Raw genomic sequence first — 15,260 nt, forward strand, 5'->3', positions numbered from 1 at the left:
CAGTTCAATTAACCCTTAATTCAATTGACCTCTCAACGTTTTAGTAAACAGACCAAAAAGTAATCAATAAACACCTAACATAGACAGAACACAAATTGAACAAGCAAATTACCTTGAACTATTACAGTTTACATTAGCAAAGAGCAAAGTGAATGAATAAAAATGAATAAATACGCAGTTTGGAGAAGTGAATGTGCCTCCCACAAGAAGATTTCTTTCATATTTTGCTTTTCTTCTTTTCCTATTGTAATGCTTCTTGGCGAACACTAATAATACTTGAGTATAATTGATAGCTTACTTTTAACTTCTCAGAAATACCTCATTTTATTAAGATTCCCTGATCGCTTCTTTTATTATTCAAACTTGCTCTGAAACAGGTGAAACATTAAGTTTCTGTATATTTTGTGTATCTAGCAAATTCCGGAAGATGAAACTACAACTTTCCTCCCAACTATTTCTTTAGTATGAAAGTGATGTTTGTTTGAATGGGTGACCAACAACTCCCATTACTTAGTGAAGATTAGGGAGATCTAAACATAGAAACCTTGGTTAAGCGTTTGTACAGAGTGGATGCATCTGACTATTTTTCAGTATTATATAATGTTTAACGCGGATTGCAAAGTTATTAACTCTCTGTTGACCTTCCAATCTGGTGCAGCTGTAGGTTTTCTATAAAACATAGGAAAAGTAACTTAAGTATGTTTTACCCTTTCTTTGTTGAGCTGGTGCGTACTGTACATGACTAATGACTATTCTCCTTGCTATTGTCATATGTTTTACCGCTTTACAGACACATATCCTTCACCGTCCACAAACTGCAATGAAGAGAAATCACTGCACTTTATCGATCTTTGCGGGGTGTTTCCGTAATGCTCTTTATTTTGTACATGGGATTAATATCAGGAGCTCTTGCTAGAGTGTTTAAGTGCATTAGAAAGAGTACTAAGCCATGAAAATAACGAGAAGATGGACTAATAATGAAGTTACGCTCCGCGATCGGGGCATTTTCTGTCTGCATTACACTGCTATTAACACTTTAAGTGCGAGGGTAGAGGCCACGGCTGGTAATGATTTAAAAGGAAACTACCCTGTGAATAAAAAAGTTTTGTCTGAATGCAAGTATACAGTGATATTTTGTACTACATTTGCTGAGTTGTATTTATATTTGGTTTAAGTTTATATGTAGATACTTTACCTTGTTTATAAACTCATATTTTACATGAGTGGGTCCGGACTGGTCATCCGGCATATGCCCGATGGGCCGCTGGCCGACGGGCAGACGGTGGCCTTAAAGTGCCATGGTCGTCCATCATCACCAGTCCAGCCCTGCTACAATATTACTACAATATTTAAAGTTACTTTAAAAAGCCTTTCAACCAAAAAGTCAAACATTCGTACATTGCTGCTGCTGCACATGTGTTTGGTTTCACATTAGTGTCTTTGTTTAGCCTGCCACGGACAATTCGGTTATTGCCCCTAGTGCCACAGTAACATATAATTATTATTTTTTCTTTGTTTCTCCATGGACACATCATATATTTTGCTTTATACTCCTATCATGCTCTAGTAGAACCAGCAGACTCAAGACGAATGCAGATGATCAACTTAGATCCTTTTCTTTTCCAATTTGTGAGGCCATTACAGAACAGACACTTGTAATTACCAAACAGAACACCACGATGAATGATAAATGAGCCAGCAGAAAAATATTTAGTATCTGATCGGTTCCACATTACTATGATTAGAATCATTCTAAAGATATCCATCACAATCCATTAGAGCAATGTCCAACTATTCCAATGGAGACAGCTGAATATAATATTAAACAATGATATGACAAAAGAAAACCTTCATGTTTTTTCAGACACATTTGGAGCAAACACATTTATAGGGCTCTATATTTGCTAGGTAACCTTTAATTTACCTTGGGACAGCCATCTGGCCATGATGTCATACATCACTTGGCCCAGGTTATGGAAGCAGCCGTGTATTATGACAGGCTCTGCATCATTTTGACAGTTGGTACACTGGTTGGGACAGCATGCATACAAGACAACTGTATCTTTACCATAATAGTCAAACTTGTTCCATCTGGCATTTCACCCTTCTGGGATTTCTTGAGGAACACCTAAAGTGCAAAGGTGGGTCCAGATGTGGACCTCCTTGCTCTCTTGTGCCTAGAGGTGATACCATCTGGACTTCAGTGATGAGGCCCATGAAGGCGGAAATGTAGATCTGGGTCCTTGTTCCCTTGTGCTGGGAAAAATTGCTTCACATTTCAGTTCTATACTGCCCCGGGGCAGGATCAGACTGATACATTGATGGAGATTTTCTCTCTGTAATACCACAAGAGGGCTAAAATTTGGGATGCTCCCAAGCTGGGACGTGCCATAGAGCAGGCGAATAAAATATTCCCTACAGTCAATCACAGTGTATTTTCTTGCACCGGATCGTCTGCTTTGTCCCATTTACCTTATTGGGTCACTGTGTCATATGATGACACAGAAGCGCTTCATATTTCCACTTTTTGAACTACTTGGAGCCCAACTGGGGAGCCAGCTTTACTGTAGCTCTGGGTGTGCTGCACGTTTGTTGTTTTGATTCCTGGTGTATGATGTTGGGTTTGCTATGTTTACAGACTTACTTTTTCCGCTAATTTTTGATGTTTTGGCTGCCACCTCCATGTTTGACCCTGGCTATCTTTGACTACAAATACCTCTTGAACCCACAGCCATTTCTACCCAATACCACAACCTGAATATAAGATCCTGTGCCACATGTCTCTGTTCCTATCCATCCCCTGTCACCGTACCTCCTCCAACTGCCCCATTGAGACTTACACTACAAAACATCACTAAGTGGAAGACATTTGGTAATATTTTGCAGGGTCAAACCCTGTGAGTTTCACCTTCAACACAGGCTGAGTTACCTACAACAATAGTCAACACAAGTTTTACTCTGGTAAGATGTAATTGAACGTTCTGCTAGACAGAAGGAAGCAGTTTGGTTCATGGAAGAATTCTGACAAGATGATGTCACATAGTCACATGGCTGCTTCCAGCACCAGCCATTATGTCATAAAAATTGTAATTAAAACAACAGTATTCTAGTTTTTTTTTCCCCCAAAACAGAAGTCCAGCACAAACGCAATCCTCAATCATACACAGCTTTTTTGTACAATCCAGACAGGTGCTGTCTTATCACAGTGGGATCTTTATCTGGCCACATGTTTCTAAATAAAACACTGCTCATTTTGCTAAAATACAGGGGCGATTAGAAAAATTCTCCGCCCACCATATGCACATTAATGCATATGATGTCTGTCCTCTTATACTTTACCTTTTCCAGCCAGATGTATAGAGAGATTCATCAGAATCACCTTGGTCTGTGTCCTCGCCCCCTGTTTATTCTCTTGTCCCTGTAAGATGGGCTGGTACAATGGGGTAAAATAATGAAAAGTTTATTTTTACTCAATAAAATAAGTTGCTGACCAATTTACACATTTGGAGAGAAAAAAAAAGGTAACCTATTTTAATAATCTATACAATATTTGGAATAAACAACTAGATTCAAAGGATTTATTAGGGAAGTCAGAAAGTGTACATTCATGATTTATAGGGTCATTTTTCAACTCAGTTTAACAAGCTAAAGATAATTGTGAATGGTAATTCTTGTTTAGTTTTTTTTGTGTGCATAAAAACAGCGGTGACTCTTGTCATGTAGTAATTCGAATGGAAACACACAGATTAAAATGTCAAACGTGTCAACAAGGCTGACTTGATGACTGAATTAAAAAATGTGAATGCTATTAATTTTAACTGCCAATTATATTATGGAATTAAAAGTGTGAGGGTTATGTATAAAAAGTAACTCAGCTGTAAAGTAGCAAAAGTGGTCCTATTACCATAGCAACGGATGGAATAAGCCGATCAGCAATGTATTAGTTGCTACGGTGATAAGACCACTTTTCGAACTATGAACCCAAATCACTTTTTATGCACAAGTATATAGGAGTCTGTCTCTCTCTATCTACACTACGGTGATGAGACTACTATGAACCAGAATCACTTTTTATAGTTTATAGGAGTATCTTTTTCTCTCACTCGCATTTTCACAATGTCATCTACCTATAATTCAGGACTCCAAAATTAATACATCTGTGTACAGGTGATAAGACTTTCTTATGCTCCGTCTGCTGAAACCTCCAAACTGAAATATATAAATTAATGGTTACAAAGCATGACTATAACAGTGCAGAAATATCAGCCACGACATAAATATAATGGTATGTGTGTGATAAGGCCATTCTTCCGCTTGGAACATTTACATTCATATGTTTTCCAGTATTTAATGCATTTTAACATAACCACAACCACTGCATTTGCTGTACCTGCCCCAAACCTTTTGCAGTGGAATAGTGTCAGTCCTATACTGCCACCTAGTGGTCATCACTACACCACATCACCTTTGCACGTATAAGGCGATCGCTTTTTTCACAGCTTATAAATATTGAGGTTTGAAAATGGGTGAAATTATTTCTGTATCTGTGACCTGCAAGACAGAGAGGTCTGGGTTTTCAAACAGTGGGACGTATCTGTTAGTCTGTTAGTGACAAGATTTCGAGTATTCGTTCAGGTAGATCCATGAGCACAGCATGTCTTCAAATGTAGTATTGTCGCTTCTGTCATTGGCATGGGCTTGCCATGCAACCAGCAGCTAGTGGTTTACAATCATGTGGATCATCAGTAGAATAATCTGGTTCCTATTTGAACAAGAGGCTCTTACACAGTTACAGTGGAGGCTCTTAAATAGTTACAAGAGTCTCTCACACAGTTGTCCAGAGAGGGTCAATTTTGTTTCAGCTGGTGCAGTTAAAGGCATGGCTGGTGGTGGACTTTAAGAAGACTTTGTGTATATGACTTTGAGACCTATCACAAACATTGATGTGGTGTAGGCCTACCACTTCAGTGACTGGCTTAGTATATAGTAGGGATGCACTGAAATGTAAATTCTTGACCGAAACTGAAAATTCAGCATTCATTTGGCCAAAACCGAAAAAAACAAAACCAAAAAAAGACAACTACTTTAAAAATAACACCAAAATTAGACAGAAAAATCAATAACAAAATTAATATTAATTGTTCTAGCATGTACTGGCTGACTTAGCATGATAGCTGTTAGTAATTATGTATATATATATATATATATATATATATATATATATATATTAATACTGTTATTTAATTTTTCGGTCCAATTTTGGTGTGTTATTTTCTTTTAATAAAAGTGTTGTTAACACACCAAAATTGGACAAAAAATATATAATTGATAGCAGCAATCACACTCTTATCATGCCCAGGCAGCCAGTGCATGTTGGAACCTGCGCATGATAGGAATGTGATTGCAGCCACCCTATGCCATGCTACCCCCCACACACTTACACATCCATGCTATCTCAAACCCTCATTCACAAACATTCAGCATAAACTACAGTATAACACCCATTACTCTTACACACTTACTAATCCACTCTCCCTAAATATTTTCCTACCTTTCCTCTGTCACTGTCACTTTTCCTCCTCCTCTTTGTTCTTCCTCTTCTTCTTCTGTGTCCTGTCCTTCTGGTGCAGTGAGCGCAGTCTAAGTTTTTTCACATTTTCAGCCATATCTGGTGTCCAATGTAGCTTCCAAAGCAGGCCTCCAATACCATTCCTTTTAACTAGGATGTTATGTGGGATGCTAAAGGAATTATTTCCTAAAGTTTTAAGTTTTTTCACATTTTGAGCCATATCTGGTGTCCCATGTAGCAGGCCTCCAATACCATTCCTTTTAACTAGGATGTTATGTGGATAGCCAATAGGGGCGGGATAAGGCATCTCTGGGGCAGAGTGGTAAATAGGGGGGTATAAGGCATATATCGTGGGCACAGTGGCAAATAGGGGGTATAAGGCATGTAGGGGGTAGAGAGTGGCATATCAGGGGGTGGCATATAGAGGGGTATAAGGCATGCCTGGGGGCAGAGTAGCAAGCAGTGGGGCAGATGTGCATAACTGAGTGGCAGGTTGGGAATTAAAAGGAAATAAAAACAAAAATTTGCGGACAGTCCTAATTTTTGGGCACTGCAATGCTGTCCCGAGAAACTATCCCATTTGGGCAGGCAGTGGGGATCATGAGTTAGTTGAGAAGATCCTCTGATCTCTCCAGGGATCTGTAAAATCAAATCAAATGCATACAGTTTAAAACCAAAGCAGCCCTGTATGATGCACTTTATTTGAGTCCCTATTTAAAGGGTCCATCTGCTTGCCTTACATTTGTAACAGTTCTACTGCACCACAGATGAGCGTGTGCTATAATTGAAATCATTCCTACAGAGTGCCTATAATGTATGCATATAGATTGGGCTATAAATAGCACAGCAATTCTGCTGCAGCACAAACACATAATACAGACGAGTGTGTTTATGACTCTATCAGAGAGATAGAACAACGTTTACACCAACAATAGATACCATGTGCAAACACTCGGATAATCTGGAACATCTGGAGAGAATACATTGTATCAGAACATTGTATTGTTCTACCGATTGGGATAAGAAGAGTCTGGTTCCCGTTCTCCGACGGTATGCAAAACCAGGTTTCCAAGACACATTCAGCCCAAGAAAGCCCAGAAATAATAAAACCCAGAAAGTTTGCGACCCTTGCTGATAGGCTTGGAAACTACTAGATAAGGTTTTTATTTTGTTTTACTTTTTTATTCATTAAAACATATTACAAAACAATCACAAAAACATTGAAGACAAAATGATAAAATATGTTTCTTTTATTTCATACCGTTAACATGTGGAGTAGGGTTGACCAAAAAAAATAGTTTGTTTTTTTTTTTCTATTAAAATCTCATGGTGCTGCCACAACCACAAGGAATTCTGGGTAGGCGCATGCAAATAAGGTCACCAATGATCACCTTTTGCTTCTATATCCACTTTATATATAAGTTTAACATTACTTTCAAGGGTTCCATATATAAAGTGGACATAGAGGCATAAGGTGATCATTGTTGACCTTATTTTCATGCGCCTACCCAGAATCCCTTGTGGTTGCGGCAGCACCATGAGATTTCTGCAAAAACACAACATTCCAGAAATTTTAATTGGAAAAACTGTTTTTTTTTTTATTGTTCATTAAACCTATTCAAAAAAATGAAAAGTAATATACCTTTAATGCATTGGCATTACAGAATTGTTCCCTGGTATTCAAAGGTTAATCAATCTCTGATTTTGATTCAAATGGAAGATTCAGTTCTAATCAATAAAAAAAAAAAAGTTTGTTTACTGAAACAATGGTCAGAAGGGGATCTCTTGTTTTGCAAGAAGCATTTTAGTTTGATAAGAGACTTGGTTCTTCTGCCTTGGGGCAAAAATGACCTTTGAAGTAATTGATTTCATTTCTGGTCCAAGAAGATGTTCTCACTTGTGAAGAAGTATAATGAGTTTGTTCTGCCTATTTGTCCAGAACTAAGACGGCCTGTCGGGTCACTAATGAACTGGATCAGACTCTGTCCAACAGTCTGATGTCTGTCTGAGGCATCTCAGAGAGAATTCATGGCCCGATGAATCGTCTGCAGCTCGGATGGTAACTGGAGGAGATCCAAATGTATTCTTTGCATGTAGAGTGGCAAAATATTTCATTTAAACCACCAAACAAATGTTCTCAATACATCAGTCTGTGAACGATGAACAAAGAAACAAAAAGCTAATATTTAGGGAAACATTAAAAAAAAAAATTTGTTGGCATAATGTATATTTTTAATGCAACAAACTAAACAGCTTTTTAAGGATAAAAAGACACTAAGGAAACTTGTTTCAACTGGGGCTGTTTTATTCATTTCAGTACATTTTCTGTGGATGCTTGGTGAGATAAAGAGGTCTATTCCCTAAAGAGAGAGTTGACCTAGAGAGTTGAGGTTTCAGCTCCCTGACTTTACTATACATTATGAAGGGCCAACCCCATTGCGATAACCCCCCCCCCCCCTTTAAAGAAAAAACAGGCAAACTAGATGGGCTGAAGGATTCTAACCCGCCATAAAATTGAATGATTCTTGTGTGTTAACTTCCAAATTCCTTAATTGTTCAAAGATGAAAATATACATGTAATAAAAATCCACCTTTTATGTACACCAGGGGGAAATATACCTTAATGTCCTTTTGTCAGGATCTGAATGATAAAACATGGTTCTACAAGACAATGCGAATGCGTGCAATGGCAATATCAGATAAATGAAAATACACTAGCTAAAACCAACTCTAGATATTGTAGTGTATGTTTAATATATGTTTAACATTCCATTAAGCATTTGAATTATATGTTTATCAGAGACCAATGAATCATTTTAATAATGGCTTTTAAATTTTGCCTACAACTGTATACACGGCAGCAATTCTCACTAGTATCTCATTAGCAACACATGCACTAGCTTTCATTTTGTACCTTTTATGTAAATTGACTAATTTAATGGTATCATAAAGTACTTACAATATAGCAAGTCAATAGATCTATTCACGAAAGGGAGAGTTGCGGTTTTACCACTTGACCCCACTATCCAAAAATCTCATTTGAGCAGGGCCCTCCTTACCTTTTGTCACACACATTGCTGTTGTATAGGACGGTGCAATATAAAACAACTATGATGGCAAGCCAACCCTGGTGCAGGAATGTACCCATCACTATACAGATAAGAAAAGTAGGAAAAAGAGACCATGCCGTAGACATTGTGTATTTGCCTGGTTTTATTTCTTCTCACATTTCTGAGGCTTAAAAAAGTGGTGTCCTTCAGAGAACTGCTGTATTTAGTATTGTTATATGGAAAATCCCAGCTGAGCCCTTTGATGTTTAAGGAAACGCAAGGTCTGCAATCCCTAAACCTGCCACTAGGAGAAAGGCGTTGGTAGAGTACAAAATCTGCAGCACCCTCCCAACGCCACAAATTGTGTTGAGAAAGTATGGCGACTGACCTACTGCTGCTTACTTTTGTCAATCCACTGCATGTCCCATTACATTTGCCAGCTATTTAAAGTTTTGTTCAGTGGAGATCAAAAGCATTTAACAAATTTGTACTGTAATGTAGTGAAACACTAAGGATGCCTGCCACTGGGATTTCAAAATACAACCATGCAAAAAGTTCAAAATAAGAACATAATTTCTGTATAAATTCTATTTCATTTCCATAAACCAAGCAGCAATATTAAAGTATATACAAAAAAAAACTGAGTTGCACGGATCCTTAATTATTTTAGAATTCCCCACGATGGGGGATTTGAAAAGAGAGAAAAAAAAAACAATACAAATTTTACACAAACAAAAGTAAATTCAGTTGAAGGGACAATTCGGCCATCATGTGATCACTATTTGGTCCCTGCAGAACCCATTAAGCTATATTTTGTGTATGAGATGTATTAACCTGACCACATCTCCAGACATGCAATAACTGCTGCCAGTCAGCTCCAGGACTAAGCGCTGGTAATTGGTGGCAAGAATCATCAGACCACAGAGGGCGGCAGCTGAAGCTTCTAACGTTTTTCTATTTTTGAAGAAAGCATATTAAAGTACTTTAATATGCATTATTGATTAGTGGGGCAGTCAGGGACAAACATACAAGCCCTGAGGCAACTTTAAACATGGTCCATAAAGAAACTGTCCAAATCTGCAAAAGAAGCCTTCTTCACATGGCGTCATAGTCTTCGTCATCTTCATGTTTTCGCTTCATGGAGTTGGACTCGGTTGTTGTATTCTGCGAGGACACCATGTTGGTTGTAATGAGAATGTTTTTTGAACCGATTAACGAAGGATTGATGAGGACATTCTGAACTGTGGGAGTAGATGTAGGGGCTGGAAGACAAAGATGGTTCATGCTGGTTAAAATGTTAAACTAAAGTGATCAGTACATAAAATCATGTTTAGATGTGTTTCTACTACACAGGATATAAACTGTATATTGAAATAGTCGATCAACATTTCTTAGAAGTTAAATAAATAGATCAGGGACAACCCAACATGTCTGTTAACCGCATATGTGAGGCGAAACCTTTAAATTAATTTAAGCAAAAAACATTCTGTTACTGCATAGCGTATTGTTTTCCCTACATAAGGACAATTACATTATTAATATATACTATAGTAAAGGCATTAAGTATACTCATGCCCCTTTCTCTCATGTCCCAAAAGGAGACTTATGCATTTTTAAAAATATTTTTGTACCTAAAATGAAATATTACTAACCTGTTTTCACGGTCTGTGAGGTTGGGATCTGAACCGTGAAACGTTGTCCTGTCAGAGATACCGGTGTCCCTACTTTGGAAACAGATACTGTCTGTGCAGATGGGGTCCCTAAAAGCAACACAGGGAGGAACATATAACTTCAATGAAAAATTAGAAGCCTATTAAATATGGTGCTCACATGACTACCCAAAGACCTGATGATTTCAAATAAACAAATGCTTATGTCAAATTAGACTATAAATGAAAATCTGATTTTTCCTTTTTGCAGCCCGACACATTTGTAGCCAGTCTAATTGGCCTGGGCTTTAAAAAAAAAAAAAAAAAAAAAAAAAAAAAAGTCAGGTATATTCTGAGCTTTTTGACAAAATCAGTGTTGTTTCATAAATGGTTTTAAACTTCAGACACTTGAAGATCAGTAGTTGGTGGTCTTCAAAAGCCAGGAAACGTAACTTTTTATCATACCAGTGTGTCCTCCAGGATTTAGTCTCTAAAAAGCCTCCACTGTTCTGGACTTTTTAGAATAATGCACTCACATACAGTAGGGATTTTTTAATCAATGAACACACAGAAACATAAGACTGTACAACTACTATGCAGGACAACCTGCTTCCAGGAATGTGCCCATCACTTTATATACAGATAATACAAGTAGGGAAAAGTGAATGTGCTGTATATGTTGTGTAATTGCCTGTAATGCTAGAGCCTACAGGTATGATCAGGGATCACTGTTAACAGATGACATTATTCAAAACAGATACAAAGAATTATTAAGAGGTGCTTTACATGAACCCTCGCTTACCTAGTGTGGGAGTGCTGGGCCTGCTAGTCACTGCACCTACACTTAGCCTCGGCACAGTAATTCGTCCAGCTGAAGACGAAATCTTGAAGAAAAAGAATAGTTTTAAATATGAAAACAAATACAGTACAAAATATAAGCCAATATATAGATCAGATAATTCCATAAAGCTACTGTAATAAACACACATCAAGACATACTGGTACAGAAGAAGAGACCTGCTCAGGATATTGCCATTTGTTAAGAGATGGGGCTACTAAACCAGATATGTCAGGGACCAACTATAATGTCATATTGCCTAAAGAGGCAGCCAAACGTATAAAATGCAAAATCTATTTCAGAGCTCAGGGAAATAACAGCGCAGAATCCTTGTGTTTTGCATGGAAACACAGATCCAATTACTAAGAAATTACATTGAGCTCTGGCAGGTGCATTCATACTACTAAATAAAACACGACTAATCCACTAAGCCAAAACGAAAAGTATTAGCAGCGAGGTGCTGCAACAACACACAATGGAATCCCATAGAATGAGCTGAAGGCGCGCATAAAGTAATACCAGTATTGACTCCTTGACCAAGTACTTCAAATCACATATAATAGGCAAGGCTTTATTAGATGATGTACATCCTTTTAACAGATGTTACTAACAAGTTAGCTTCACTTACCTTCTTCTGTAAAGCTTTAAGCCGATAGTTGGGAGCAGTCAAGCAGTATCTGTCTGGTGGCAACCTGGGCCCAGCGTACGGTTTGATTAAAGGCAAAGGTGTCTGGTTCTTTTGTCTCGCAATATCTAGGAGAAACTACGGGACCCTTCATATTAGTTTCACAGAGTAAAAGAAATCTCAAAAGTTAATACCACCCTAATCACCCCCCCCCTCCAGTATGTCCATCGAGCAAAGAAAGAAGCTATGAAAAAATGTAGCTCATAGCTTGGAGGCAACCCTTTCTGCAGGCCTGTAAGTGTTAAAATTCAGCAGATTGTTGTGGACATTTGGACCTTACAAGCCTTCAACTTTCTCTACTACTTAGGAAGTATGAATTTGGTGAAATTACATCAAAGGCTTATATGACATCATGCTCAGTTGCTACCTGGATCTGATTTAGTAAGACACTGAAAATCAATCTGCACCTTTACTAGCTGCTAAGATTAGGTCTACTTGCTCATTGCAGAGCTGCACAACTCACAAGAATTACTTTTAGTTATGTTTGTGTAGGGACATATTCTGCCCAATTTGGTGACAAAAACATGCTCATTAAATGTATTAGTGATTGTTCCACATACTGGATATGATTCACAGAACAGCTCATTTTAACATCTACCTCTATGACTTATTAACCACCATATAATGGAGTGCGAGTCAAACTGCTGCCGGGTCAAATCAAAGCAGGAAGAATAATAAAAGTGAAAGTGCCCATCACACCTGATTTAATTATATATATATATATATATATATATATATATATATATATTGGCAATAAAGAAACCTGCAGCTATGGATGAACCCATCAATGGATTATGGGACCAAGGAAACAAATGAAAACACTTTAACAAAGAAGCTAAAAATTCTTCAAACAGGCGCTGCTTCCATTTTTGTATAGGACCTGAGCAGAAACTTTTCAGAACTAAAGAACAGCGCAAAATAAACTAAAAAATTGGAATGCTTTGTTCTGAAATCCTTACATTTACACATTTTTCCTGATCACTGATACTTTATCCCAAACCAAGTTCAAATGCAGAACGCGAAAAACCATAAGTCAATGTAGAGATCAAAAGAAAGTTTTCAAATATCTCTGCCACTTCTGCAATATCTCCAGTATTTCATATTAGAAGGAAATGTACAAAGATAAACTCACATCTCTGGGGGGAGGAGACGTGAAAGACTGGTCCGTCCGGCACTGAATCGCGAGTCTGACATCATCTGCATCTATGTTGTTTTTCTTCGCATGACTTGAGTATATTTTTGCATCTTCAAGTATTGTCGTCACATATCCTAACATACAAAACATTACAGAAACCATGTTTAAATTGTATTTAACAAAAAGCAGGGAAGGAGGAAAGGATTTTGTCTCATCCGTGGATTTTTTCTGAACCTTGCTTTCTTTGGAAATATATCACTTTGAGGTTTAAACTGCTTTCTCAGTAAATTATATATGGAGGTGACATAGCTAATGCATCCCGGGTTTTGGAGCTCATGCTGTCTTTAACAGAAAACATTAAAGAGAAGTCACAGAGATAGACTGAACCTTAACATGAAGTTATGCACTTCTATCATATAGGATACAAAATAACAGTCTAAGAGCGAGTAACGTGCATCCATTGCTTTGTGTGATTGTAATATTTATCTAATCTATATAAAAATGTGTAGTAAATGTTTTGGTGTTCCTATGGCAACAGAGCAGCTATAAACCAATTACAAATAATGGCATAGAAATAAGTCTATAGGTTCTGTTCTCAAACTATTGTTTGCCGGTGGTTTTATTTTACGAATTACGACCCGCTTTGCACTTACGGTATGTGAATTCCAGCATTTGGTTAATCACTCTAGGTTCGTATTCAGTAATTCCCATGTCCTTCAGGATCTGAGCCATAACCTGAAAAAGAAAGAAAACGACTTTCACGTCAGCTTGTTCTGTGTAGGGCCACAATGGTGTCGATTCACTAAAGGGAGAGCTGGCCGAAGGCTTGTGATTTTAACACTCTCAGTTCATTGTTTGTTCTAAAGGGCCAACGCTGACAGGTTCCACCAGCTATACAATATAATCGATTGGAGAAATATTGCTGATTTGATAATGCAGTATACAGGGCCAGCCTACTGTATAGGAGCCAAAACACAACTCAGCCTTTAGTGAATAGACCAAGTTGTCTGTCGTTCATCTTTAAGTTGGGACACTCACGACTGCAGTATCACTCATACACACACACACACACACACACACACACACACACACACGGCTGCGGTATCACTCATACTCACGGCTGCAGTATCACTCATACACACACACACACACACACACACACACACACACACACACACTAAGGCACTTTGCCTCAGTTACTCTTGCGCCATCTGTAAAGTTATTAAAAGACTGAGAACCAACTTTTAAACCAGACAGCCAAGTTTATTTGCACAGCGAGCCACTGCCTCAATGAATGACAGTACAGAGTGACAGCCACATAACACACACCGTGTGCAGCAGACTATTACCCGGGCGGGTATCCGGTGTAAACCTCACGCCAGCTCGGTTACGCACAGAATTCGCACATATAACCCCAAAAACATCACAATACCTGGGCATCCTTCGGCCCGCTTTTAGGAGACGCCATCTTCGCTTGCTCCATGGTATCCACCCCGTTCGAGCGACTTCCGGCTCCGCCAGGAAGGAACCAAAACAAAGGGGCGGCGCTACTCGGTGACTGTCGGCATGACGGATCTGCCATCTTGGTCGAGGAAAGTTTGCCAACCCTCTCCGAGCGTATCGCTATTCGCTTTAGTGCTGCTAAGAGAGCGATTGCTTCTGATATTTATTGACTTTCCCTCTTTTCCAGGACGGTTTATATTGCGCGTGAGCGAGTTCACACCGCGAATTCAATCAATCTTATTGACGGAGCTGCTCGCGTTACCAAAACGCGTCATCTTTCAACATCCGGCTGCTTGATTGGCTGCGAATTCTGTGCGCCTGCCCCCTGTGGGCGAATGAAAATGACTTAGTTACACCAACAGCATAAGGGCTTTTTAAGACTGTGGTTATGCAAACTGTGGTTCTGGGGAATGAGTAACCCATCCCCCAAAATCTAATTGATGCGTGGAGTACAAACCTATCCTTAGCCCAAGTTTACCTGCCAGTAGTCAGTATGTCCTCCTCTCACAGCTCTTTGTCTGTTGGGATAGAACCTTTACAAATTTTCTCTTACTTCACTATATCCATTCGTACAAATCCGATCCGTCACCGCTCGCTACGTTCACCGTCATTCACCAAAATGTGCAACGCAACAAATATACAGAAGCCCATACTTCATAATACTTATATCTTCGAATGGAATTTAACACGGATATCATCAAGGCTATAGACCCCTTGTGAATGATTATTTCTCACTATGTTCATATCAATGCTTTATTTAACCCCATTCAGTACCGAGGATTTTTCATACCCTAAATACCAAAGTTTTGAGGGTTTTGTGCCCTTTTTTAC

At 38.5% G+C, this 15,260-nt stretch overlaps 1 protein-coding gene across 1 annotated transcript; it reads right to left on the reverse strand.

Moving 5' to 3' along the window:
* Positions 1-8,764: 8,764 nt before the first annotated feature.
* LOC128502854 (transcription initiation factor TFIID subunit 9-like) lies at positions 8,765-14,690 on the reverse strand. The gene is made up of 7 exons (XM_053472800.1): positions 14,359-14,690; positions 13,580-13,661; positions 12,924-13,060; positions 11,735-11,869; positions 11,071-11,152; positions 10,272-10,379; positions 8,765-9,881 (listed from the first exon to the last, which is right to left on the reverse strand). The coding sequence occupies exons 1-7, from the start codon at positions 14,506-14,508 to the stop codon at positions 9,715-9,717; spliced, it is 861 nt and encodes a 286-aa protein (XP_053328775.1). The 5' UTR covers positions 14,509-14,690; the 3' UTR covers positions 8,765-9,714.
* Positions 14,691-15,260: the final 570 nt, after the last annotated feature.

The sequence above is a fragment of the Spea bombifrons genome, chromosome 8, assembly GCF_027358695.1.
Source record: "Spea bombifrons isolate aSpeBom1 chromosome 8, aSpeBom1.2.pri, whole genome shotgun sequence".
Taxonomy (NCBI): Eukaryota; Metazoa; Chordata; class Amphibia; order Anura; family Pelobatidae; genus Spea; species Spea bombifrons.